The 27,572-nt window shown below is 39.7% G+C and overlaps 2 protein-coding genes across 3 annotated transcripts; one reads left to right on the top strand and one right to left on the bottom strand.

Moving 5' to 3' along the window:
* Positions 1 to 845: 845 nt before the first annotated feature.
* scamp5a (secretory carrier membrane protein 5a) lies at positions 846 to 11,017 on the top strand. Its single transcript, XM_074632474.1, has 7 exons — positions 846 to 1,015; positions 1,856 to 1,930; positions 2,071 to 2,190; positions 6,048 to 6,204; positions 6,299 to 6,400; positions 8,119 to 8,236; positions 9,086 to 11,017. Exons 2-7 carry the CDS (start codon positions 1,924 to 1,926, stop codon positions 9,305 to 9,307), a joined length of 726 nt encoding a protein of 241 aa, XP_074488575.1. The 5' UTR covers positions 846 to 1,015; positions 1,856 to 1,923; the 3' UTR covers positions 9,308 to 11,017.
* A 3,875-nt stretch (positions 11,018 to 14,892) lies between these two features.
* On the bottom strand, positions 14,893 to 26,647 carry LOC141766035 (ubiquitin-conjugating enzyme E2 Q2-like). Of its 2 annotated transcripts, none has more exons than XM_074632473.1 (13): positions 26,368 to 26,647; positions 22,358 to 22,462; positions 22,099 to 22,221; positions 21,959 to 22,015; positions 21,725 to 21,874; positions 19,655 to 19,739; positions 19,507 to 19,567; positions 19,329 to 19,419; positions 19,185 to 19,243; positions 18,424 to 18,472; positions 18,210 to 18,305; positions 17,245 to 17,311; positions 14,893 to 17,154 (listed from the first exon to the last, which is right to left on the bottom strand). In XM_074632473.1, exons 1-13 carry the CDS (start codon positions 26,524 to 26,526, stop codon positions 17,123 to 17,125), a joined length of 1,134 nt encoding a protein of 377 aa, XP_074488574.1. In that variant the 5' UTR covers positions 26,527 to 26,647; the 3' UTR covers positions 14,893 to 17,122. The 2 variants fall into 2 exon arrangements, with proteins under 2 accessions (XP_074488574.1, XP_074488573.1); XM_074632472.1 differs by having other exon boundaries at positions 21,725 to 21,877; positions 26,368 to 26,645.
* Between the last annotated feature and the right edge of the window lie 925 nt (positions 26,648 to 27,572).

Genomic DNA, 27,572 nt, shown 5'->3' on the forward strand with positions numbered 1-27,572 from the left:
CTGTGAAATCTTGCAGATGCTGTTAGGAGCACCGGAGGACACAGAGGCACATGATTTTTTTTTCAGATTACCTGTCTCATGCACTACTGTCAGGATACAGTGACCGTTTTATAAAAATAACTTTTTAAAATCACATTTGCTCCAATTATACCCACTGCAGGTTTAAGTAAAACATTTCCTAACATTATTTATGCAGATTAATCAGCTACATTAATCTGCATAAATGCTAAGAGTCAGAAACACTCTCTGCAAACCCAGGGCAACAAAGAGGAGTGTCTGTGATAAAACTCTCCTGCACCACCACACACCTTAAAGGTAAATAAAGGCAAGCACTTGTGTATGTGTTGTGTTTACGTATATTGTATTACAGCACACTTTTTAAAATCACATTTGCTCCAATTATACCCATTGCAGCTTTAATAAAACATCTAAAAAAAGTAGTAAATGTTTCTCACCCTGTTCACTAAGTTTTTTTTAATCCCTGTATCACTGTCATATTATTTTCCTTCAGAGTAGGACTGTCATACATCTTTTTAATGTTTTGCTGTGATATTTGTATATTTGCATATGTAATAGAGTGATAACAGGCAGCCAATCAGATCAGGTTGTGTAATAATGCCTCTTGATATTCAGCACTGTGGACAGCATCAGAGGGAGCGGGGCTTTTTGGAATATTCCTGCTTTCTGATTGGTCGGTTCAGGTGTCAGTTATCATCCTCCCTGGTCCTCCTGCCTCCTCCTGCCTCCTCCGGCCTCCAGCCCGGGCGGGTAAAACCAGCGGATGAGGAGGAGGAGGAGGGGTATATATGTGCGTAAAGAAAAGACCTGACGTCACGTGACCGCCTCTTACTCCCAAACCCGTCATTTGAGGAATAACGTAACATATTTCTTGTTTCAGCCCAGCCAGGATCTGTCTGCTTCTTCCTTTAATGTGTTTTAATACAGATTATAATTCAGAGGATGCTATTTAAACGAGAGGAGGGATTCTAGCAGCATTCTCGAGAATAAACTGGAGGTAAGGCTTTTTTTTATTCAATGCATTTCCATTCATTACAAGAGGAGGGAAATAATTAATGTGTTTAAATAAACCTTATTCAGGGGCCTCAGTAAAGAAAACCTCGAAATCTGCATCCTGGGTGTTTTATTGTGAGGAGTTTGACCTGCTCGGATGCAGCGATGCACCGTGTCGCACAGGCTGCAGGCTGAAGGACGCTTCTTCTCCATCGCCCTGTGATCACGATGTCCTACTGCAGCATCACTGAAACAAATACACACACAGAGGGCAGTTTTAGCATCATAATGCATGCAAATCAACCAGGATCAGAGTGTTTTTCGTTACAGAAATTGCTATATTTTGTTGAAGAAAGATGCCCTTCAAAGCTCCACATCCACCATCATATAGCCTATATGCATTGAAATGTGGCTTACAAACATAGTCAAATAACATGGACGCTGGTTGATTATAGCCTGTTAGAGATAAATAAACATATCTGTCATGCACAGCCCAATCTGTTATCTCTGCAGGCCTGTAAACGCCTATTTTGCGCCCATATAGGTTGTGAATATATTTTAGGACTCACGACAAGGCCACAGTGTTTCTCCCCCCGCGAGGATTACACAGCTTTAATATGTGCAAACATGTTTGTCTCTGTCGATATAATGAATGATGCTGAAATGGATGCACTGGAAGGGCTGGGCACCACTTCTACTGCAATCATGTAGGGATTTAAAGTGTTTTATTCCAGTGAAGTGTGTGCATGCATCCACAGGAAAGGCCTATATGGAGGATTGTGGCCCTACAAGAAGAGCAATGTGTTGCACTTATAATAAAACAGCTATATCCTGTTCTCTGCAGTTTGGTTTTCAAGGCAGCTGAGATTGAAGTCTGTGTTTGGAAGTGGAGGAAAATACTGAACGGTCATCATGGCAGGTAAGCTATCTGTTGTGTGAGTCTATGCACACAGTCCACCCATTCATCAAATTGTAATCTCTCATGCAGCTGTTTGCTTGAATTCTTTATGTATTTGGTGTCTGGGCAGCTGCGTTGAACTGTGTCTTTGTGTGTCCTAGAAAACAACTTCCCTCCCCTGCCTCGATTCATCCCCCTCAAGCCCTGTTTTTACCAAGACTTCAATGAGATCCCAGACCAGCGTCGCACCATGTGCAAGAGGCTCTACTACCTATGGATCTGTGAGTTTTGCCTGCAGTAAAAGTTTGTGGTGTATTACATTTACAACATCTTTTTACTGCAACTCATGTGTCATGCATGTTGCTTGCATCATGGTATAAGCTGTTAACCTGTACACGGCTTCTGTGTTTTCATGCTGTGTCACTTTGTTTTTACCCAAAACAGCATGAGAGCCAAGCATCACAGACACTCCAGTATAGCTGTGAGACCAGATTGACCGGTCTCACTGTCACAGAGACAGTTTACCCCTCATCCTACCAACATATTTAACATACAAGGACTACCGACCAAGAATAAACTGTACACGTCTGGGGTTACTGGCGGGACACCGGTTGAAGCAAATGTGCATTTCTGTGACCATTGGACTCTGCACGCACAAGTTAGATGTTATTTCCTGCGTGGGTTGAGTGGCACAGGAAATGGCAGATTGCAAATTTTGCACCACTTACTGTGATGCATTATGTTGCTCTATGTCAAGTGTAGATCACACAATGTAAATTTCATGTAAATCGGATGTTTGTCATATAATGCAGACTTTCTGTTGCCAGTAGGTGGCGCTATGACTATAAGTCAATATTGCCATGTAGATGTCCTCAGGCCTGGACTGCTATGAAGTAGGTCAAGTTTGGGGCAGATTTGACCAAATACCGTCGAGTTACAACAGTTCGTCGTTCAATGGCGAATCATGTAAATTCTCTGCCACGCCAAAGCTCAAACTTTTAAGAGCTTTTCATCACAAAGGTCTTTAGATTGTACTGACCACAGCAGAAGTAAATCAGGTTAAATCTCTAGGAGGAGTTTGTTAAAGTTCAGAGCCTGGAAATGGCCAAAAATACATGAAAAATTCACACAAAATTCAAAATGGCCGACTTCCTGTTGGGTTTAGAGCACCGCCTTAAGAGACTTTTTTTAAGTCTACATGTGCCTACCAAATTTCGTTCATCTATCTTCTCAAAACATTATTAGTTATGTAATTAATGTCATCTAAATAAAAAAACAAACAGATTATTATTATTAGTAGATCCTTCAAAATAACTGACAGAGTGCCTAAACCCCCCTGATAGTGTGTCAAACTTTAAATTAGGACCAAAGGCAAATATATGATCTATTCTATCTTAAATATTTTAACTGCATAGGCTGCAATTGGGTGCTTTTGACTGGGTTCCCCAGGACCCCAATATATTGGTATTTTTTAAAAAGCTCTAATTAAAGGACTAGTGTGTAACATTTAGATGGATCTATTGGCAGAAGTGGAATATAATATTAATAAGTATGTTTTCTTTAGACTCTAAATTACCCGTAGGTGTGAATGTGAGTGTGAATGGTTGTCTGTCTCTATGTGTCAGCCCTGCGATGGACTGGCGACCTGTCCAGGGTGTACCCCGCCTTCGCCCAATGTCGGCTGGGATCGGCTCCAGCCCCCCCGCGACCCCTAACGGGATAAGCGGTTGTAAATGGATGGATGGATGTTTTCTTTAGTGTATAATCACCTGAAAATAAGAATCGTGTTTTTGTTACCTTAGAATGAGCCGTTTCTATCTACATAGGGAGCGGATCCTCACCACGGAGTCCGCCGTGTTTCAACAATAGCCCAAAACAGACAAACCAAACTCGGAGTCGATAACGTTACTCGCTCCCGTCGCTGCCGCTCTCTCTCTCTCTTGCTTCACCACTCACTTCCCACGTACACACACACTCTACGCACTGGCTCTGCTTCAAATGGCTCTAGAGAGCGCCATTCACTTTTCGTGTCTGCCACCGTAGCTTTCCAACAAGCTTGGCACACGGGAGAGGCTTCAGTTGGTTGCAATCTCCTAACCTCACCGCCAGATACCGCCAGATCCTACACACTGGACCTTTAAAACAGGAACAGTAAACAATGACATGAAGTCATTAGGAACAAATTGATTGACAAAGTCATGAAAAACTGGAATAATAGAATAAAGCTCCTGTGAGATATGACAAAAGTATACCTCTGGGGTCTGCGGGGACAACAGTTGGTAGGATGAGGGTTAATATATTTTCGGTTTTCTTGTGCATTTTTAAGCATAAATTGAAATGTTGTGTCTTAAGTTGATTCAATCTTGGTGGAATATGGTCTCAAACCAATATAATATGCAAGTCTCCTTCAAAAATCACTTCAGGAACAATAAAACAATTATGTTTTGATATAGTGAACTATTGAAGGGTATAGTGATTTTGTAGTCAATATGTTTGTAGGCATGAACAGAACAATGTGAACCAGGTTATAGATTTAGGGATTCATCATGTGTAGACCTACATAAAGAAAGTATTAGGTCCACCTTGAATTAGTAGTCCCATTATATCATATCGTGATCAATCTCTGTTTTAATCATTTAGGTTTTCTCCTCATCTCCTCTATCTTCCCGTCCCTTTCCTCTCCTGTCTATTGATGATGTATCACTTCCTTGTTTTGGACCAATAGGCTTACACATTGATGGAGAACCATCCTCCACCTGTATTGTGTTACACTAATCAGTAGAGGGACTGATAAGTGTAACACAATACAAAGTGCAAGCTACTGCTGACTGCTGACAGAGACCCTGATGAAGACCCAATGCGTTGGTCATTTTAAATAATTTCATATTCCACCCATGCAATGAGCCCTTCACAAGATTGAATAAGCACAGTACACCTGAGTACCTGTACTGTATGTGATTACTACAAGGACCCAGCAGCTTCTACTCCATTGTGTCTAAGTTTGACACATTTGCTTTTTGCTTTTACTTTTGAGAAACTAAATCTTGACAAATCTTAAACAGGAGGTCGGGTTGGTTTTGATCAAGTCAATTGGCAGAAAATGACTATTTTGAGGTATTATTCAAGCAAAATGACAAATCTCTCTGGCTCCAGCTTCTTAAATGTGAGAATCTGCTACTTTTATTTGTTGTAAATCATTGAAGAATGAATATCTTTGAGTCTTGGTCCAAAAACAAACAAGATATTTGAAGACATCTTGGGCTCTGGGCAACTTTTTGTCACAATTTTGTCGTTACATGGACTAAACGACTTATCTATTAAAGGAACAGTGTTTAACATTTCGGGGGATTTATAAGCAGAAATGGAATATAATATTCATAGAAATATTTTCATTAGTGTTTAATCCCCGGAAACAAAGAATCATTATGTTTTCATTAACTTAGAATGACACGACACGCTTGTGAAGCTGCGGTAACGTGAGCTGCAGAGTGCAAAACTGTGGTACCACCAGCCACCGTCTGACTTCCGTTGCTCCTAAAGTAGTGTTATTATGGTGAGGATGACCTCTGAGTGAGGCGAACAGCGTTACCACGGTTTTGCACTCTGCAGCTCAGGTTACCGCAGTCTTGGAAATGGAGGAATGAGCGGAGGGGTACTCAGTTGGTTGCAATCTGCAACCACACCACTAGATTCCGCCAAATCCTACACACTGTACCTTTAATCAAGAAAAAATAAATGGCAGATTAATCATTTAAGAACACAACTGTTAGTTGCAGCTCTTGGTGATAACAGTAGGTTGTAGTAATGTGTCAAATTGTAATATTCACATGACCATCATGGTATCTTTTTCCATTACCACATTCAGGTTCTGCCATTTGAAAACAAGAATGTAAGTCTGGTGAAAAAGTAGATTAGTCTCCACAAACTGTTTGGTACTTGTAGAGTAGAAACTGTGTGCTGTGAGTGCAATGTTGTAGCTTTAATATAGAACTGAACACGTGGTGTTGAGTAGCTGCTGAGATTCGTAGTGATTCAATCCTGCTGAGTAATGCAGCCTGTGGCATATTCACCATGGAGGCTTTTGTCTTCAGTCCGTCATGTTTTGGTCATCCTCGCTCCTTCTCTGTGACGTTGACAGTGAATAGTGCCACGCTGGCTTTTAATCTGATTGGCTGCCTGGCGTGGATGTGTGGAGGTGGCGGAGCGACCAACTTCGGCATGGCCTTCCTGTGGCTCATCCTCTTCACCCCCTGCTCCTATGTGTGCTGGTTCAGGCCCATCTACAAGGCATTCAAGTGAGCTGGTCCCACCCTGAGTTTACTCAACACTTTGTACCTGTCGTTCTGCTGAATCACATCATTTCTGACGTTTATTATCCTCTCTATGCAGGACTGACAGCTCTTTCAACTTTATGGCTTTCTTCTTCGTCTTCATGGCCCAGGTGGTGATTAGTATCATCCAGACTGTTGGCATTCCAGGCTGGGGAGTATGGTAAGAGCTTTGACAAACACAGAGATGTTTGATATGAAGTGTAAATACAGATGGGAGACAAATTAAAGAAAACAAACACCATTCTTCTAAAATATATTCACCCATTTGGATCTTTGATTATAGTGGTGGAGAGTCACCGTCTAACACTCTCACTCCAAAATCTCCCAGAAGTGACGGTATATGCCCGAGCACATGATTCACATCATTTTCATACTTCATACTAATAATTTTTAGGGCTGTTAATACATTTAAATATTTAATCGCAATTAATTGCATGATTGTCCATAGCGATTAATCGCAAATTAATTTTTTATGCGTTCAAATGTACCTTATAAGGGAAATTTGTCAAGTATTTAATACTCTTATCAACATGGGAGTGGGTAAATATGCTTGCTTTATGTAAATGTATGTATATATTTATTATTGGAAATCAATTAACAACACAAAACAATGACAAATATTGTCCAGAAACCCTCACAGGTACTGCATTTAGCATAAAAGATATGCTCAAATCATAACATGGTAAACTCAAGCCCAACAGGCAACAACAGCTGTCAGTGTGTCAGTGTGCTGACTTGACTATGACTTGCCCCAAAACTGCATGTGAATAGCATAAAGTGGGCATGTCTGTAAAGGGGAGACTCGTGGGTACCCATAGAACCCATTTTAATTCACAGATCTTGAGGTAAGAGGTCAAGGGACCCCTTTGAAAATGGCCTTGCCAGATTTTCCTCGCCAAAATTTAGCGTAAGTTTGGAGCGTTATTTATCCTCCTTAGCGACATGGTTGGTACAAGTGGATTCTAGGTTTTTTCTAGTTTCATATGATGACAGTATCTTCACTCTAGCTTTAAAACTGAGCCTGCTACAGATTGCGTTAATGTGTTAAAGAAATTAGTGGCGTTAAAACAAATTTGCGTTTACGCGTTATTATCGTGTTAACTTTGACAGCCCTAATAATGTTCCATCACCTCAGTGTGCTGTACCACACCTAGCACTGAACAGAAGGTTTCCTTTATTATTTACACACAGCACAGTTCTTTGAAAGGTGAGAATAGGTTAGTGTACAGCAGGCCTATTCAATTGGCGGCCCATGGGTTCAATCCAGCCCTGACAGTTATCAGACTTTTACCTTTAGAAAAACCCTCAAATAGTGTGCCATATTACCTTAAACTAGAGGATTTCAAAGTCTGACACTGTGGCCACCTCAAACAATATTGAGACCTTATATTTGTTCACATTTTGGCAAATTGGCACCATTAAAAATATGCCAAATTATCTATTAGCAGTCCCTGTTTACAATGTGCTCATGGATGTACAGACCACTATCACATTACTTTGATACATTATAAGGAGCGTCTTTTTTCTATGATTTCTAAGCAGGTTTTTGGGTTTGCATATTTTTTGATGGAGAGATAATGCTATCCACGGGAAGTATAAGTCACACACAGAGTTATGACTCTGAGGAGGAGTGTGAGTTTTGGCACTAAGGGTTTTAAAGTACCTTAACTGCACCGGCAAGCACCTGTCTCTTTCACATCCCTCCGTATCCTCCCCTAAAATCTCCCACGCCTTCCTGCGGCAGGAGGTGCGCTGCCCCATTTGAAAACCTCTGCCTTAAACCAATTATTACATATCATTTTTAACAATTCTGCATTGTCATAGGTCATGAGTGCCATTGGTGTGAGATATTACTAACTCTGTTGTTGTTCCCATCAGTGGCTGGCTGGCTACCATCACCTTCTTCAGCACCAACGTTGGCTCAGCTGTGGTCATGCTGATTCCCACCATCATGTTTACTGCGGTGGCTGTACTCTCCTTCATTGCCCTCACAAAGGTGACCGTTACATTTCTACCCTACTTTTTAGAAAAGGACTCTTTAAGGTCAAACTGAAATTTTAGTTCTACTCCCTCTTTGTGTAATAAAAATAAACTAAAATGATACCGCTAATATGATACTATTATATAAAAACAAAAACTGGATACAGCCTTGTAGGCGGGCTCTCGTTCATTCCTATGAAAGCTCAGTGGCGCATGAACTGTTGCGTGATAAAGTACCCGGATCTTCCGGCAATCTTCTGCAGTCATTGGGCCCAAAGAGCAGGCGCAGTAGCATTTTCTTTAACTCCGTATCCCAGCCCTCGCTCCAGCCTCGGTCTTGGTCTCATTCATATGAACGGAGGAAGGAAAATAAATCTGGATTCTGCTATTGGTGCATTTTAAAACTTTTAGGACCTAATGATTTAAATAAGAGCTATTCCAGTGTTCATACTGGGAAGTTGATACACCTAGAAAAAAAAAAATGATCCGCTGAGTTAAAGATGTCTCTTTCCCAATGTAAGTCTATGGGAAAAAGTCATTTTGGGCCCAATGGACGTGGAAGTTGTAGTACCGCTGTCTGGCCACTATGAAAATTTGCTTCAAAGCCTGGCACACTTCCTGGGGGCTTGGTGGCCCACACAGATATTGCACCAATCTAATTACAGTCCCAACATCATTAGTAGTACGAAAAATTCATGCCACTCGAAGAACACTGATGTAGGGGGCGCTATCACTGCAGAAAAATAAATATAACTTGTTTCTTCTTCACTTCTTGGCAAAAATGTGTTTTAATTTCAGTTTAACTTTCCTGCTGTGGACATTTTTCCCTGAAAGACACTACTGCTATTAACACCTTCTTTTGCAGGTGCATAACCTCTACCGTGGCAGCGGTGGCAGCATGGGTAAGGCCCAGGAGGAGTGGGCCACCGGGGCCTGGAAGAACCCCCACGTCCAGGAGGCGGCTCAGCAGGCGGCCATGGGAGCGGCGCAGGGAGCGATGCAGCAGCAGCAGCAGCAGCAGCAGCAGCAGCAGAACCAGAACCAGTACTCAGCAGCTCCCACCTACAACTACGACGACCCGATGTAGGGCAGAGGAGGGGGCCGAGTGTGAGAGATAAAAAGGGATCAATTAAGAACACAATTCAGAATTAGGTGCCCTTCATTATAACACTGTACAAGCTGAATTCAACCAGAACAACGTAGAGAAGAGTCATGTTTTTTTTTGGTGGAAGTTTGAATTCTGACACATGTGGGAGTTCATAATTTAAGTCAGTTCACATTTAAATCAACAGCCAGTTATTTAAAAAGCTGTTTTTTTTTATCTCTTATGCTGCTCTATTTTAGCTGGTCAATGTTGCTTTCCAACGGAGACACATAATATAGCTACAAACAATCCCCTGAGCTTCATCAGTTTATTCAGGTAGGTTCATCTGTGGTCAGCACAGTGACGTCTCTGCCTCTACCTGTGTCACTCTTTTAAAACATCTTTTCATTACATTTAATGTGTTTATTTATGTACTGTAGTAGCTGTATTGTTAAAAGTGATTACTTTCATTAGCCTTGAAGGTCACCAAACACTAAAGAACATTAGTTGTAGCTTCTTCATACTCAGCTGACGAGTCTCATTAAAGAGATGGTTCAGCGATTGGGAAATACGCTTATTTGCTTTCTATTGGTGCCTTCAAGTGAAACTCGTGAGCTTGTGTTTACAACATGGAAGGTCGTGTACACGATATGCTCGGCGTTCAAGTGGTTAAGTCGTGAGAACACCGCTGCTAAGCAACGGCATTATTAACGTTACTGTCGGCATCTAGAAGCCACAGAGGCTAACAATTTAGCAAGCTAGCAAGCAAGTAGCATAATGTAGTAAATGCAAAGGCATAATGACAGAGGAAAAAGATGAGGCCGTTGGGAATTTCAACATTTTCCTCAGACCGATTATACAATTACGAAGAAAAACAATGCACTAAAATTACATATATTAACTTATAATGCACTGAAAAATTATCTTCCAAGGCCTCCGCCATTTCTGACAACGTCAACAAACACGTCACAACTCGTGAACTCTGAGCTTTCAGAAACTTTCCACTTACGAGGTCATGAATACGACATGAGGGGGGCGTTCATATGGACTCTTCTCGTGAACACGGTAAACACCACCCCATTTGAAGGCACCATATATCAAACGATTCTTTTAAGGTTAGGGTACAGTTAAATGTTAAGTTATTTATTTATGAGCATATTTTCCTTTTGATACTGGCTAATCTTTTTTTTATTATTTTGTATGTAAACTTTGTTAATTTTTTGTTGAAAAAGAAAAGTTGAACTTTCAGCAATAGAGGCAGCATTTCAAAATATAAAAAAAATAAAATTGAACAGGATTAATAAAAAAAAAAAAAATCCAATAATTTGTCTCAAACATAATTTAATCGAGAACAAAATGTATCAAGCAGTTATTTTCCCAACTCAAAAACTTTAAAAACCTTTTAAAGTTCATGTTGTGGTGACCTGATAGTGTTCCTTTTTTTTTAACTTTTCACTGTAATTCAACTTTTGTTTTACATTCTCAGGAAAGATGTGATAGCTGGTTTTAAATTCTGACTGTAAAGCCCTTACAGTGTCAACATGTAGGGCTTTTGTCTCCTTTTAATCACCATTATCCAACCGTCCGGGGTGTTTGGTTTCGTCAGTAGGCTCTGGTTACGTGTTTAGCGGGTTGATTTCAGTGAAATGAATTATTATTACATGTTAAAGTGAAGCAAATGCAGCATTTAGGATTGAAGTTCATTGGATAAAACATTCCAAATCAACATTGTACAGGTGAAAAGTGAAAGAAAGCCAAAACACTTCGCAGGTTGGATACAGTAAATATTAATAATCATTGTTGTAGGTGGTCATAGCATTGTATGAAGTGATGGATGTTTTCACCCCAAATTCTCCCACTTCCCCCTACATGTAAAAGCTTCAATGACTACTTGGATTTCAGGCCTTTCAGTGTGTCATTTCGTGGCTGTTGGTGTTATTCTATGAGTAGGTGTAATATGATATTTATATAAAAGAAAATATAAAATTCAAGCCAATTATTTCTTTATGAGGTGAAATTGAAAGAGAGGATATTTGTGTGTGTCGCCGTTCGGTCAGAGAAAGTGTCATGTTGATTTCCGTGTCACTCAAGTCTTCGAGGTTCAGTAGATGGTTCTTATTACAGTAATACAGTATTAGACTTGAAACAGATGTGAAGATTCGTGTCTGAATGCTCGTTATTTCAAAAAACCTGTGAGTCGTCTTGTCTGATTGTGATGTGATATTCAATAGGCTGTTTGTTGTTTTACATTTTAGTTGTTTTTTTGTACCAACCTATTATTTTGTGTATTTTTTGGATGATGTGTGGATGAGTTTGAAGCACATGTTCGTTGTGTCTTTCCATGGCTGTGGGTAACAGAATTTTTTTTTATTATAATTTAAAAAATAAATTAGATAATGTTTTGCACTGGGTTACCTGTTGACATCAGTGCAAACCAAATTCACAGTGGATCACTATGAGGGGTGGAAGTAACAGAAATTCACTGATAATTATGGAGGTGATGAAAACGCATGTGGAAAAAATGGAGTGATAAATTAACAAGCGATTTGACTAATTTAAACCGCGAAATTTAAGTCGCGATATGGTGAAAACAGCCATTTTCCACGTCCTACACGCATCATTCACAACACTAAATTGCCATTTATCATTTAAGGAAAGTGGCCTCAAGGGTGCAAGTAACAAAAAAGAATTGAAGAAAAGGGATGTGATGAAAAAGCGTATGAATTATTAATGGGAGTGATGAAAATGTATGTGAATTAAAAAATAGAGTGATAAATTGTCAATTGATTTGATAAACTTGATTGACAGAGTGTTTGATAGAGCAGAAGTAACACAAATTGTAAACGATAAATGTCAGTTGGGTGTTGTGAATGACGATTGGTCGACAGTTGATTATCAGATCAACACTGTTTCAAATAAAATGTCCATCAATTCATCACTCTATTTTTCAATTCACATACATTTTCATCAATTCACCTTTTCTTCAATTATTTTTGTTACTTGCACCCTTGAAGCCACTTTCCTTAAATGATAAATGGCAATTTAGTGTTGTGAATGATGAATGTAAGACGGGGAAAATGATTCAAATCAGCTTTAAATTAGTCAAATCACTTGTTAATTTATCACTCCATTTTTCAATAAATATGCATTTTCATCACAATCAATACATTTTTGTTACTTCCACCCCTCATACAGTAGATCACAGTGCAGCAATACTAACATAAATATATTAAACAGTAGACGTATTAGTGAGGTCCTGTTGTACAGGCTTCAAACATAGACATGAAGAGTAACGGCCATAACATAAACTGTTATGAATTAGAAAAATGGGCCTGTTTTTAAGTTAATATGATTTTACAAATGCATAACATTTTCACCAGCAGATGCACTACAGCAGTTATGAAGTATAACCCTGTAAACCGTACTATCCACACGCTCATCTGTTAGCAAATGCACAACGTTTAGCTGATCAGTTCTGTAAAGTTAAATGTGAAGTCTGCACAAAGACAAACAAACAAGCTCCTTCTCTCTGTGTGTAGTGAGTTATCAAGGTGAATTTTGGATCAGTCCAAACTTGCCACAATGTACATACAGCACAGTTAATGTGATTATGGAAACTACAGCTGTATAGTTATCGTGCAGCAGGAACTGCAGTGCATTGGATACTACAGTACTACTAACTACTAACATTTCACGCTGCTGTATGAAAGCTTTTTACCATCAACTCCCCCCATGTTCCCACATATACTGTATGGTGTTTGATATGTATTATCATGTACTATATCACGACTAGGTATAAATATATAATTACTTGAGGTGAGGTGAATATTTGCCATGGATAAACACGTTCAATAGAAACCTGCTCTAATTAGGTGAATGAAGCGTCTGAGGAGGCTGTGTCTCCATGAGTGAAGAAGTAAACGAGGAATACATTTTTGTGTATTACTTTTGTATTATTTGGTCTTACCCTAATAGATATTAAACAGTTCTTGTTGCATCCTGTTTTGTTATTTGATGAGTTTGCATGCATCGCTGTAGTCTCCATATTAGGTGATCTTTACGTTTTAAAGAATGAAAAAAAGACTTAAAAACAACAAGACTGTTTTCTTATCTGATGAAATAACAGATAGCAGCATACAGTTAACATATAACACCCTGCTATCCCAAAAAAAAAAATGTTTCAAAGCTTCATCTGCCAAATCAACCAAATCTGATTTATTTATTGGTTAAAACTGACTGAAAATCAAATGTAGTGTGAGCATCTCTGTACTCTTGATGGATACTGATGTGTTGTTAAACACATAAACAACAACTGACCTGTTGTGAATATTTTCCTTTTGAGGACCTGACTTGAAAATACAATTAATTCAAAAATAATTTTCCTTAGCATGTTGTAGTTAGACTCAGGTAAGAGGTTTAATGTTACTGGTTGGGATGTACAACAACTGTTTGTGATTGACCTCTGCTTCACAGGATTTAGGAAAGATTTGGGCCGATGCTCCTTACTGTTGTCATGGCTGAATGATAACTAAGTATATTTACTCAAGTACTGTACTAAGGCTAAGTACAGTGCTGAGGTTCTGGTACTTTACTTTAGTTAGTTATTTTGCAGATTATGTTTCATATAAAACATATTGCATTGCTCAGTGAAACAAAGCTCCCTTTTATGAAGTCATTTTAGCCTGGAGTTGAGTTGTCGAAGTTTTATTTTCTTAAAAAAAGCGAAAATATTCTTTTTCTTCTTCCTTGTTTCAATACAGACACTAATTATTTTTTGATATAAATTTAAAAACAGGTTGAAATAGTCTCACTGCACTATAAAATCTGATTTTTAGGACTCAACTATGGATATAAAACAAGTTTTTAAATGATTAAGACTTTTGCGGATTACACTTTGACCAACTACAACCAAGAAGCTGCCCTTTAGTTATAATAACACTATCATAAATATACAATACTAGGAAATGAACCATTCATCACGAGTGCTTTTACTCGTTATATTAAGTAGGCCTAAATTTAGCTGAAAATACATCTGAACTTTTACTTAAGCAAGATTTTGAATGCAGGATGTAATTGTAATGCAGTATTTGTACATAGTTGTATTGTTCAAATAAGGATCTGAATACTTCTTCAACCACCTGTTATAATAATAAAAACAATTCAAAACCAGGTAGATTTGAAAGAAAATGATTTGAACATGTCAACCGGTTAATGACCGGATAAAATATTTTTTTATTCTAGGGATTGTGGATGTTTATCTAATTGTAACTATATTCCAATGATTTGATACTGTATTGATTTCAATATCAAGTGCCTCAATAGCAACTGAGTTTTTTTTTACTTTGTCATCCCCGTTATTGTAAACACAAAAGTTTAGTGAAAACCTGATCAATGAAAGACTTTGATGTGGATTTGCAGGGCTGTAAGACAACAAACAACACTTTAATACAAAATCAAATCAGTATGAAAGTTGAGTCAGCAGTAAATTATTTTATTAATTTAATGAAATATCAATATCAGCCCAACACATCTGCAATCCGTTAAGCAACAGTGAAAAATAATACACAGGGACCCCAGTAAAACAGCAATAATCTTAAAATTCTTTATTCATAAACTTGATGCAAGTTTACAAATTACTGTACATGGTCAAAATTTCTTCAAATGGAAAATGAGAAATAAAAGAAAATCAAAGCGAGCCAACGGTGCCTGACTTGATCGTGTTTGGTTGGTGCCAGAAAATGAATCGACAGTTGAGATAAATTAATCTTTTCAACACAGTCCAGTTAGAGAAGCGTGCAAGTCTATTCACCACGGCATGACTATCAAACTCCAATCGTCTCTGAGCATCCTCTCTGACCAGAGTCCAGACAACACAGGCCCTTTACATGAGGACACTTGTCCATAATGTGACCCGATGATTCCTCCCCCCTCGGCTTTATCAGACATGTAACAACAGGATGTGTGCTGAGAGAAAAAAATCCTGATTTTAAAATATTTAGCTCTGAATGTGTTTGTTGTTATAATCCAGGCATGTTGTTGCCAGTTGTGCAAATATTTTTTATCAGGAATATTTAAAGATCTCACACTGAAATCAACTCTACCTCAGTATGTGGGATGAAAGAAAAAGCATAAAATAGTACAGTTTTGAGCCATTACATGCTACTGCAATCCTGTTAAAATGGCATCTTCCTCTTACATTGCTTGAATTAAAAGAAACACGTGGCCCATATTATTGTAAAGCTCATTCCATTATCTGTTTTTGACATCAGATCAGTGGGTGAGTAAACATCAGCGGTAGAGAGCGTTAATTAATCCAAGAAAATAACCCAAAACTCGACATGTACATGTACAGATTCCTCTCCTAAGTATTGTTTGTTACCTGAGTTGCCATTCAAACATACTTTTGCAGACAGTGTTAACAAATAAACGGACAGGTTGATAGATACAGTGTGTGTCCTGTAGTATGGGGAACAGCAGTAGCGAGGATGTACTACGGTATATTGCGTGGTCAGAGTTTCAGGTCAGTTGCGAATGACCCGTCTTGTTACACATCAAAACCGACACCGAAATATTTATGGTTCACTGTTGTGGCAAAGGAAGCCCTGTAAATGGATGTTTAGCTGCTGAGGAGATGAATCCAGCTGCATGTGACGTCATGTAACAGGGACGCAGTTTAAAATCTAAACTGGGCAGCGGCAAACCACTACAATCCATGTATGTCAGGGAGATGTGACATACAGATTTGCTGCTAAACTGGGCAAAGTTGTGAAAAAAACATCCAAACACTCTTCATTTATTCCCACTGTAAAGCCAATCCCAGTGTGATTCTACTTGTGCACCACGCTGTTAGCTTTGCACACACAGGGCTTCATTTTCAGCATCAAACTAGCCACCAAAGTCTACAGCTATAATCAATAGAAAGGCCAATAGCCAAACTGAGCGCCTGCGGGCGGCGTTGTGTTTACTGAAACGAGGCAAAATGAGCTTTTGAGCGTCAACATTAGATCTGTTAAACCTTCTGGTGAAAATATATCTATGTTTCCTCTTCCCAAGATATGCAACATGCAGATTCTGAGATATTTCATGTCCATTGGTTTTATTATCAACCACTGGTGGATTTGTTCACAGACAACAGTTAATCTTAGTTCAACAACATCGCAGCATTTTGATTCTGCTTGGCCCGATATTCTTCACATATTTTAAAAAGTAAGAGCTAAAAGATACCGAGTGGTTGTCCATCTCAATTTTAAGATGAGCTTCCAAAAGATGAAATATTTATTAACTGTCTAGGAAGGATGCTCAAATAATAAAAAAAAACAATTGCTGAATAATATGTCTACAATATTTGCATTTATGTACCAGTTAATTTTCCAGTGGGCAATAAAAAGAGGTGCAGTGAGGTGCCACATCAAGAGCTTCAGTATCAATCTGCTGTTAAATTTCCCATTTAAAGAGGGGGAACTGACTGGTTGTGAAGCCCACTTTGTCAAAGCAGCTAAAGAAAAAGCATTTCCCCACATTTAAAGGGAGAAAAAGTCTTTTTTTTTAAAGACAAATGAGCATGTTTAGAAAACAGGACTAGTGATACCCTCACATCCTCCTCCTCACTAAAACACTGAGGGGAGAAGCAGAGTGATACCAGAACAAAGTCTTTCCCAGAGCAGGGCGGAGGAATACTTGTCAGATGAGCCAACGAGATGGTTTCCGCGAGAAAGATGATATATCCCCCAGTGAAGTCAGAGGAGGGGAAAATAATCCAAAGAAAACAAGATACTTTGACCCAAAGACATGTTCCCAGTGCATAGTGGTAGTAGCTCCTTATCCGTCCTCTTTAGGTGGTGTGTACCAGCCTGTAGATAAAGAAAGAGAAACCCTTTTGCTAATGGATCCATACCACTGTGTGTCTACTGACACCCAACTATTTAAGAATATTTACTCACCATTCTTTTCATGAATCTGCACAAGGGATTTGTACGACTGTTGTGCTCTGGCAAGATTGTACTGGTTCTGAAAAACAAATTATGCTCTGTTAGATGCACAGAAATTGCTTGATAGGAAATAAACTACAATCAACGAAAAACACAAAGTGTAATGTTTCCGTAATGTGTCTGGAGGGGGAACTTTGTTGCATGGCATCCCCCGTCTCTTTTTCGCTCATAGTTCTTTCTCGTCATCTTTCTACTATTGGCTCCAATAAAGGCATAAAACGGCAAGACGCGTACTCAACCGTTACTCCTCCGAAGTTTAACTATGTCAGTAAACGGTCTGAGGGAATAGCCTCTACAGCTGATTTATCCAGATACAAGACACTTGAATTGACGGGTGTAAATGGGACCTATGATTTAACTTGAGACACTTTTCCCTTTTTTTGCCAGGGGCCAATGTCGGCACTGGCCCGTCTTGAAACACGGACCCCATCTCGTTGACAATGCTTATGCAGTGTGACTTTTTGCCATCAGCATTCATATCCAAACAGTAATGTGTTTATGATTAAATTTGTTTACAAGAGCACAAAGTTCTTCCTAGATCTAGCCTCATGATTTTGTTCTCAAAGTGCACCAGATTGATGCATTTAAATTTAAAATGTAGCCTACAAAATATTATTTCGGGGGAGCATACCCCTGGAGACCCTTAGAGGGTCCGAGGTCCACCGCAGTCTCACAAAATCCTGTGGAAACACTGTATTACATCATCCAAAGCTGGATGCCCCCCCACTTCAAAACTCATTCTGGCGCCGCTGGTCTGGGTATCCCCATTTATAGGATTCATCGCCTCTCTCTGACATCGTCGGGCTTTTCAACGCGTGGCCATTCGAAACAGCTATAAACGTGGTTTAGACGTGGTTGAACGACATGTTGTGCAGCCTCGATCATTTTAAGCAGACCTGACCAATGACATCAGTTACCTTATTGGCTCCAAACTGCACCCTGGCTTTTCCTTTCACCAGAGTTGCATTTATCTGCATAATGACAGATTCTATGGAATAGGCACTGCTCCAGCCCTGAAAACACACACACACACACACACACACACACACACACACACACAAAACCATTAATTCTGCTGTTAAACATTGAGCAACACGATGTCATAACGATGCATCAAACTCCTTTTTAAACCTGTTTTGTGAGAAGCTCCATGCACAAGGCCCCTCCTCCTAGAACATAACTGAAATGAAAAAAGAAAATCTGAATAAAAGGATGAATGTTAAATAATACATATATTAGAGCAGGTATGTTCATTTGATCAAGAAAGTGTTCACGGGACTTTTTGCAAATTTGTTGTGCTTCAAATTGATTTCACAATACCTTGATTTACCTTGTGGGAGAGATTTTCACAAAGAGGCAATTTGAATCCAGAAACCGTTGTGTATGCAACTTTTGGATGTACCAAGAAATTCAAGCATAATTTTCCAGGCACATTTGTTTATGCCTATTAATTAATAATCAGAACCATTGAAGAATCTGAATGATTTGAGATGCATGATGGATTTGTATCACAGAGTTAAAGCACTGATGTAAGGCGATGCTTTTATTTACTTTTAAGAGTCGGAGACAATAATTTGCAGCCACTCATAAGCAAACCACATGGCCTGTACTATGCAGCAACATAACATTAAGTTAACCTTGCGCCTAAAAGCATAAAGGATCGGACATCAGGTTGCAAAGCACAGTATCAACATATCTCCAACAGCTGCCAGCACAACATACGATGTGAAACATTTGGGTTATTTCATCCACGATGGGACAAGTTAACGTTGTGAGTAAATCTCTCCCAACAAAGTCCATCTCAAAATTGTACGCACAACAAATGTTGACCATGTCCCCGTCAGTGATTACTTTCTTCAGAGCATTTCAGGGGGAGATCACTACACACTCACCCTCCGGAGAGCACAGGTGCGACAACCCGCACAAAAGGTGGGTCAAAAGGAAAATTATCCTGTCATATGAAGAAAAAACAAACAAACCTTGAGTCTTGAGAAAACTTGAATAAAACAACTGACAAATATTATTACAGCACTCACTTTATAAGAGAAATTGAGCAGAATGTAGTCCACTCCTTCCTTTTCTTTTAAGACCTGCAAGTCACTATGTAATGGACTATCTGGGTCTACCCTGTAATACAAACCAACAAGTCAAATCTGACAGAAAACACCACACAATATTTCTAAATTTTTAAAGCAAACTGAAGGTGAGACTTACGTCCTTAACTTGACGTGCCATTCATAAAGGCTGTCGCCGACTAGTTCGCATGAATAAATACCTGTGACACAAACACAGAGCTTTACGTCAGTCTGCTGATGAGATGTTAAAACAATAAAAGGTCACCACTGTGGGGTAATGCAGTCACCTGTCTTGTAACTCTGTGATCTGTAGATCTCCCTGAGTTCCTTCATTAGGCGGTCTGAGGCTTGCACGGAGCCAGACACTGCACCCTGCAACATAAATCACAAAAGTGAATCACACAGATGGTAGGACACCTGGACAAATAAGAAGATGCAGAGCAGTCCGTCAGGTGGTCCACAAAATAATTAGCTATAAATTATAAAATTGTGCTGTATCATTAAAAAGTGCATATCTACAGATGGGGATCATTTGCGACAATAAAGCAAGCGTATTGTTTCTATTACCCCTACCCATGTTAGCTTTGGGCCAAATAGAAACTCTGATATGATTGTGACACATCAAGACAATCTGTCATGAGTCACGAAGCCATGAAGCTAGCCAAGTTAAGGCGACATCTGATTGACTGTAATAAGCGGGATAATGTACAGCTAGCGGGTCATTATTGTGAAAGAAACCCCTTCAGGGCGATGAGAGATCCCTCCGCTTCGTGTCGGGGTTTCTTTCACAACAATGACTGGCTCGCTGTACATTATCCGTTACATGTTGACCTTTATAGAATCTGAATAAATTCAGCAATTTAAATCAGTTCAGTTTTTGATGAAGTTTGGACTATTCCTGGTATTTTGTTCCTGATTTCAGCAGGCATCTTTTATCCACTGCATTGCCTGATGATGGCAGGACAGCGTGCACTGCTGCTAAAGTTGAGAGCCAACTAAACTTTTTGCAGGACAGCCATTCTGCTGGAGCCCTCTGCAGCAGCAGCCACACTGTGTCAGCAGTGAAAGGAACAATGAGTCTGCATTTTGGACGCAGTGCTACTGTTGATGTGAAAATGGTGAAACTGACAGAAGGAATAATAAAAAATAAGAATTTATGTCCAGTGTCTATTATAGTATAATCCTATAGTACTGTGAAACTGTCCAGGAGAAGGGTTGGGTTCAATAACGGTTCCATTTTGCAAAATGGTTCCTGGTTGGCAAAATACCCAGATTCACTAAACTCTAACGCTAACAAATCTGTTATTGAACCTTTGATCTCTCCTCGTTCTTGTTATTAGTACAGAACAGTGTAGAAGAGCGATTCTCAAAGTGGGGTCCGTGGCACTCTGTCAGGGGGTCCGCGAAATAATTTGCTATAGATTACAAAATCAGTCATTAAAAAGTACATATCTACAGATTGGGACTATTTGCACCAATAAAAGAAGCATATTGTGTCCATTACTCCCAACCACGTTAGCTTCTGAAACTTTGATATGTTTGTGACACACAGCAATGAGTTCATTATTTTTTAAGTTGAAGCACTTCATGAAAGTCAGCTTTAGACTGGTAAGTTTAGATATCTGGATTTATTAGGACTATGTGAGTCTTACAACTGTTTATTTTCTTAAATCTTCGATCTTACATCAATTACTTGAAATGTAGGCTATAAATGCCGTCATGTTGAGTCCAAATTCACGTTGAATAAAATGACCCTCTGTTTAAAAAAAAAGAGAAAAGAATTAACTTAAAAAAGTATATAAGCGGTATAAATGCGTTTCTGTTTATCACTATGAAACAGGTCTGAGGTATTTAGGTTGAAAAGTTTTAGAATACAAATGGTAGTAAGCATAATGCTAAATTAGTGTTACGATTATGACGGGGTCTCCCATGTAAGGGGTCCCTGGCCCCAAAATGTTTGAGAATCCCTGGAGTAGAAAACAAACGATCCATGACATAGGAATTTGATCCAACGTCTCATTTTCAGGTTGTGTATATTATTTTGGGCTGCCACTAGAAAGTACAGAGTTTTGGCCTTGTCAGCAAACAAAAGGTGATTACAGATCTAAATTGATTCTTTGAGGTTTAATTCTGTATAACTTCAGTTACCTACAAATGTGAAAACACATTAGATTTGATAAAGGTATTTGAAAGGATTTGGATTCAATAAGTGGATTCAGATTCAATAAAATCCAGAGACTCCCATGTTTTTGGGGTGAGTGACACTGAGGTTGCTGCCAAAAAGTTAACATTTAAAAGAGAATTTGCAGTTTCCTCCACTCTATTGCTTAATAAAGAAAACCTCAAAGAGCACTTACATTCAAGTGATCCTGTCTCTGGCTTTTACGAATCTTCTCCAAGATGGCCAGATTTTCTTTCTCTATCCCGTCATCTTCTGACTTTTTTCCATCAACTGGCTCCTCTTCTTTCATGTCGTAATGGTCCAGGTCTTGGTCCAGGTCAATGTCCTGCTGTCAGTGTGTCAATTATGTTTAGAAACAGGATGTAAAACTAATTAAGCTATGAAGAATATCATTAATACACATTGGTACCTCTCCCATTTCTTCCTCTTCTTCCTCTTCAGATGTCACCTCATCTGCTGGCCCGTGCTGCAGCGTGGTGAAACATTGTGAGTTGACAGACATTGAGTTTCAAAAAGAGATTGAATTTTGCTCTTGCTTTAAGCGAGTACCTTTCGCTCCTGGGTAATCGGGCCAGCGGGTAGAGGCTGGTCGAGCATTTCTACATCTGGATGTTGTGGCAGGTTGTAAAGCCGACAAAGATCACAAATGAGGCGCTTCAACTGCTGAAGGAGCTGTGGGTGAAATCAGCAAGAGAAGACATCTATAGTGAAAACTGCAATTCTACCAAGTTTCTACTGTTACAGCAGTAACCTTATGTGACATTTTGAGCAAGCCTCTGTGAAGCTGGATCCACATCAGTTAACTTACCAATGTGCTGCCTTTTCTCACATCCTCTAAGCGCTCCAACACTTCAGCCAGACTAGGATCATCAGAGTCAACAAACCATATTGGGGGTGTTGAGGGATAAGATTCCTGCAACAGAGTCAACAGTAGGACATGGGAATTTAGCCGGTCATGCTTGTACTGTATGTTAATGGCTTTATTGTCTACAGATATTAACAGAGAACCACCAAACCAAAATGTTGCCCAGGGATATTCTAATCTACATAAAATGTTCAAGTTTATTCCAAAGCTATAAATACTTCAGACCGAATGTCTGAGCCCACACAGACACACACTGAATAAAATGATTTGTCTACTGCCAGCTGTAGAGCATCTCCAGCATTGGAAGACAAGTGGAGTGCTGCGCTGAACCTTAAATTAGACCTTAATACAGTTGTTAAATCATGAATGACCTTCAGTTTGTGACTGAAGATGCGTGGCATAAAGTTAAAAATGGGTTGGGTATGACTGCAGCATCGTGTTAGATATAAGTCTCCCATGTTTACGACTTGCAAACGAACATCATCGGGCAACTCAAGGCGGTTGAATGATTATGTTGGGCTTCAGTTTTTCTTTAGCTGAGGTTAGCTTGGTTCAGTCGTTAGTCAGTAGCTCTGGTCTGTTAGCTTGTTAGTCAGTAGCTCTGGTGTTAGCTTGTTAGTCAGTAGCTCTGGTGTTAGCTTGGTAGTCAGTAGCTCTGGTGTTAGCTTGTTAGTCAGTAGCTCTGGTCTGTTAGCTTGTTAGTCAGTAGTCAGTAGCTCTGGTGTTAGCTTGTTAGTCAGTAGTCAGTAGCTCTGGTGTTAGCTTGGTAGTCAGTAGCTCTGGTGTTAGCTTGTTAGTCAGTAGCTCTGGTGTTAGCTTGTTAGTCAGTAGCTCTGGTGTTAGCTTGGTAGTCAGTAGCTCTGGTGTTAGCTTGGTAGTCAGTAGCTCTGGTGTTAGCTTGTTAGTCAGTAGCTCTGGTGTTAGCTTGGTAGTCAGTAGCTCTGGTGTTAGCTTGGTAGTCAGTAGCTCTGGTGTTAGCTTGGTAGTCAGTAGCTCTGGTGTTAGCTTGGTAGTCAGTAGCTCTGGTGTTAGCTTGGTAGTCAGTAGCTCTGGTGTTAGCTTGTTAGTCAGTAGCTCTGGTGTTAGCTTGTTAGTCAGTAGCTCTGGTGTTAGCTTGGTAGTCAGTAGCTCTGGTGTTAGCTTGGTAGTCAGTAGCTCTGGTGTTAGCTTGGTAGTCAGTAGCTCTGGTCTGTTAGCTTGTTAGTCAGTAGCTCTGGTGTTAGCTTGTAGTCAGTAGCTCTGGTGTTAGCTTGTTAGTCAGTAGCTCTGGTGTTAGCTTGTTAGTCAGTAGTCAGTAGCTCTGGTGTTAGCTTGTTAGTCAGTAGCTCTGGTGTTAGCTTGTTAGTCAGTAGCTCTGGTGTTAGCTTGTAGTCAGTAGCTCTGGTGTTAGCTTGTTAGTCGGTAGCTCTGGTGTTAGCTTGTTAGTCAGTAGTCAGTAGCTCTGGTGTTAGCTTGTTAGTCAGTAGTCAGTAGCTCTGGTGTTAGCTTGTTAGTCAGTAGCTCTGGTGTTAGCTTGGTAGTCAGTAGCTCTGGTGTTAGCTTGGTAGTCAGTAGCTCTGGTGTTAGCTTGTTAGTCAGTAGCTCTGGTGTTAGCTTGTTAGTCAGTAGCTCTGGTGTTAGCTTGTTAGTCAGTAGCTCTGGTGTTAGCTTGTTAGTCAGTAGCTCTGGTAGCTTGTTAGTCAGTAGCTCTGGTGTTAGCTTGTTAGTCAGTAGCTCTGGTGTTAGCTTGTTAGTCAGTAGCTCTGGTGTTAGCTTGTTAGTCAGTAGCTCTGGTGTTAGCTTGTTAGTCAGTAGCTCTGGTGTTAGCTTGTTAGTCAGTAGCTCTGGTGTTAGCTTGTTAGTCAGTAGCTCTGGTGTTAGCTTGTAAGTCAGTAGCTCTGGTGTTAGCTTGTAAGTCAGTAGCTCTGGTGTTAGCTTGTTAGTCAGTAGCTGGGCTGTTAGCTTGTTAGTCAGTAGCTCTGGGCTGTTAGCGTGTTAGTCAGTAGCTGGGCTGTTAGCTTGTTAGTCAGTAGCTGGGCTGTTAGCTTGTTAGTCAGTAGCTCTAGACTGTTAGCTTGTTAGTCAGTAGCTGGTGTTAGCTTGTGTAATCAGTAGTCAGTAGCTAGGGTTAGCTTTTGTAGTCAGTAGTCAGTAGCTAGGGTTAGCTTGTGTAGTCAGTAGTCAGTAGCTAGGGTTAGCTTTTGTAGTCAGTAGCTAGGGTTAGCTTGTGTAGTCAGTAGTCAGTAGCTAGGGTTAGCTTTTGTAGTCAGTAGTCAGTAGCTAGGGTTAGCTTGTGTAGTCAGTAGTCAGTAGCTAGGGTTAGCTTGTGTAGTCAGTAGTCAGTAGCTAGGGTTAGCTTGTGTAGTCAGTAGCTAGGGTTAGCTTGTGTAGTCAGTAGCTCTGGGCTGTTAGCTTGTTAGTCAGTAGTCAGTAGCTCTGGGTTGCTAGCTTGTTAGTCAGTAGCTCTGGGTTGTTAGCTTGTTTCAGTAGCTGGTCTGTTAGCTTGTTTCAGTAGCTCTGGGTTAGTTTTAGCTGTTCTGTTAGCCTGGTTGTTAGTCAGTAGCTCTGGTGTTAGCTTGTTAGTCAGTAGTCAGTAGCTCTGCTGTTAGCTTGGTAGTCAGTAGCTCTGGTGTTAGCTTGTTAGTCAGTAGTCAGTAGCTCTGGTGTTAGCTTGTTAGTCAGTAGTCAGTAGCTCTGGTGTTAGCTTGTTAGTCAGTAGTCAGTAGCTCTGGTGTTAGCATGTTAGTCAGTAGCTCTGGTGTTAGCTTGTTAGTCAGTAGTCAGTAGCTCTGCTGTTAGCTTGGTAGTCAGTAGCTCTGGTGTTAGCTTGTTAGTCAGTAGTCAGTAGCTCTGGTGTTAGCTCGTTAGTCAGTAGTCAGTAGCTCTGGTGTTAGCATGTTAGTCAGTAGTCAGTAGCTCTGGTGTTAGCTTGTTAGTCAGTAGTCAGTAGCTCTGGTGTTAGCATGTTAGTCAGTAGTCAGTAGCTCTGGTGTTAGCATGTTAGTCAGTAGTCAGTAGCTCTGGTGTTAGCTTGTTAGTCAGTAGTCAGTAGCTCTGGTGTTAGCATGTTAGTCAGTAGTCAGTAGCTCTGGTGTTAGCTTGTTAGTCAGTAGTCAGTAGCTCTGGTGTTAGCTTGTTAGTCAGTAGTCAGTAGCTCTGGTGTTAGCTCGTTAGTCAGTAGTCAGTAGCTCTGGTGTTAGCATGTTAGTCAGTAGTCAGTAGCTCTGGTGTTAGCATGTTAGTCAGTAGTCAGTAGCTCTGGTGTTAGCTCGTTAGTCAGTAGTCAGTAGCTCTGGTGTTAGCTTGTTAGTCAGTAGTCAGTAGCTCTGGTGTTAGCTCGTTAGTCAGTAGTCAGTAGCTCTGGTGTTAGCTTGGTAGTCAGTAGTCAGTAGCTCTGGTGTTAGCATGTTAGTCAGTAGTCAGTAGCTCTGGTGTTAGCTCGTTAGTCAGTAGTCAGTAGCTCTGGTGTTAGCTTGGTAGTCAGTAGTCAGTAGCTCTGGTGTTAGCATGTTAGTCAGTAGTCAGTAGCTCTGGTGTTAGCTCGTTAGTCAGTAGTCAGTAGCTCTGATGTTAGCTTGTTAGTCAGTAGCTCTGGTGTTAGCTTGTTAGTCAGTAGTCAGTAGCTCTGGTGTTAGCTTGTTAGTCAGTAGCTCTGGTGTTAGCTTGTTAGTCTGTAGCTCTGGTGTTAGCTCGTTAGTCAGTAGTCAGTAGCTCTGGTGTTAGCTCGTTAGTCAGTAGTCAGTAGCTCTGGTGTTAGCTCGTTAGTCAGTAGTCAGTAGCTCTGGTGTTAGCTCGTTAGTCAGTAGTCAGTAGCTCTGGTGTTAGCTCGTTAGTCAGTAGTCAGTAGCTCTGGTGTTAGCTCGTTAGTCAGTAGTCAGTAGCTCTGGTGTTAGCTCGTGTTAGCTCGTTAGCTCTGCTGTGGTAGCTTAGTGCGCAGAGAGATCTCTGTCTGCTGGCCTCTGCTCTGGACTCACCGTGATGTTGCAGTGAATGATCAGCAGCTTCTCTCCGGTCACGTTGAATTGGCAGCTCAGCTCGTCTGGTTTCCAGTCTATTATTCTAAATCGTTCGTGGTTCGGGTCGAAAATTGACTCCAAAAACTTCAATTCGGCCTTCAGCCCCGAAACCGACATCTTGTACTCATCTCAAAGCACCAGGCCGCTGGCAGAGAGAGAGAGAGGGGGAAGGCTGGGCGGAATGTGACCGCGCAGCAGAGAGGCTCGGCGGATCTCGCACATTAGCGTGAGAACAACAACAAAGGGCTGGAGGGTTAGGTTCGTGGTGAGCACTGTGTCAGCGGGGATTTCACTGTTAGGACACTACACAACTCATATTAACTATAAATAAACATCATTATAGCTTGTTTTATTTATTGTGTTGGGTTATTTTGTTGTTATTATTATATGACATGATTTTATTTGGTACTAATTCATTGTAGTGCTCACAGCCTAGGAGGAGCCTATATACAGTATAGGCTATACTGTATATATTGATCTATATACAGAATATATATATATATATATACATATATACATATATACATATGTGTATATATGTATATATACCAAATAAAATCATGTCATATAATAACAAGATATAGTGATGTTTGATATATATGTATTATTATATAGGTATTGATCTATATACAGCATATATATATCTATATCTATATATATAAATGTATAGATATAGATATAGATATAGACATCTATATCTATATATACCAAATAAAATCATGTGATATAATAACAAGATATAGTGATGTTTGATATATATGTATATATTGATCTATATATAGCATATATATATATATATATATATATCAAATAAAATCATGTCATATAATAACAAGATATAGTGATGTTTGATATATATGTATATGAATATGTACAGTATATGTATATATTGATCTATATACAGCATATATATACATAAATCTATATCTATACCTATATATCAATATAGGTATAGATATAGATATATCTATAGATATATATATATACCAAATAAAATCATGTCATATAATAACAAGATATAGTGATGTTTGATATATAAAATTTGCAGGACAATGCTTGATAAATATATACACAGTGTTATTACCCATCTTGACGTAAAAGAAAAATAATTACTAAATAATGTGATTTAATCAAATTTATGAGGCATTTTGCCACTGCCCAAC

Source organism: Sebastes fasciatus, chromosome 4 (genome assembly GCF_043250625.1).
Source record: "Sebastes fasciatus isolate fSebFas1 chromosome 4, fSebFas1.pri, whole genome shotgun sequence".
Lineage (NCBI taxonomy): Eukaryota > Metazoa > Chordata > Actinopteri > Perciformes > Sebastidae > Sebastes > Sebastes fasciatus.

Excerpts from the sequence above, each read along its gene's own strand:
- LOC141766035 (XM_074632472.1), bottom strand. The coding sequence starts at position 26,526 with ATGTCGGTTTCGGGGCTGAAGGCCGAATTGAAGTTTTTGGAGTCAATT. Across the intron at positions 22,222-22,357 it reads TGAGAAAAGGCAGCACATTG|CTCCTTCAGCAGTTGAAGCG; the intron begins GTAAGTTAACTG and ends TTTCACCCACAG. Across the intron at positions 18,306-18,423 it reads TGGAGCTTCTCACAAAACAG|GGCTGGAGCAGTGCCTATTC; the intron begins GTTTAAAAAGGA and ends GTGTGTTTTCAG.
- scamp5a (XM_074632474.1), top strand. Across the intron at positions 6,205-6,298 it reads CCCATCTACAAGGCATTCAA|GACTGACAGCTCTTTCAACT; the intron begins GTGAGCTGGTCC and ends CTCTCTATGCAG. Across the intron at positions 8,237-9,085 it reads CCTTCATTGCCCTCACAAAG|GTGCATAACCTCTACCGTGG; the intron begins GTGACCGTTACA and ends CTTCTTTTGCAG.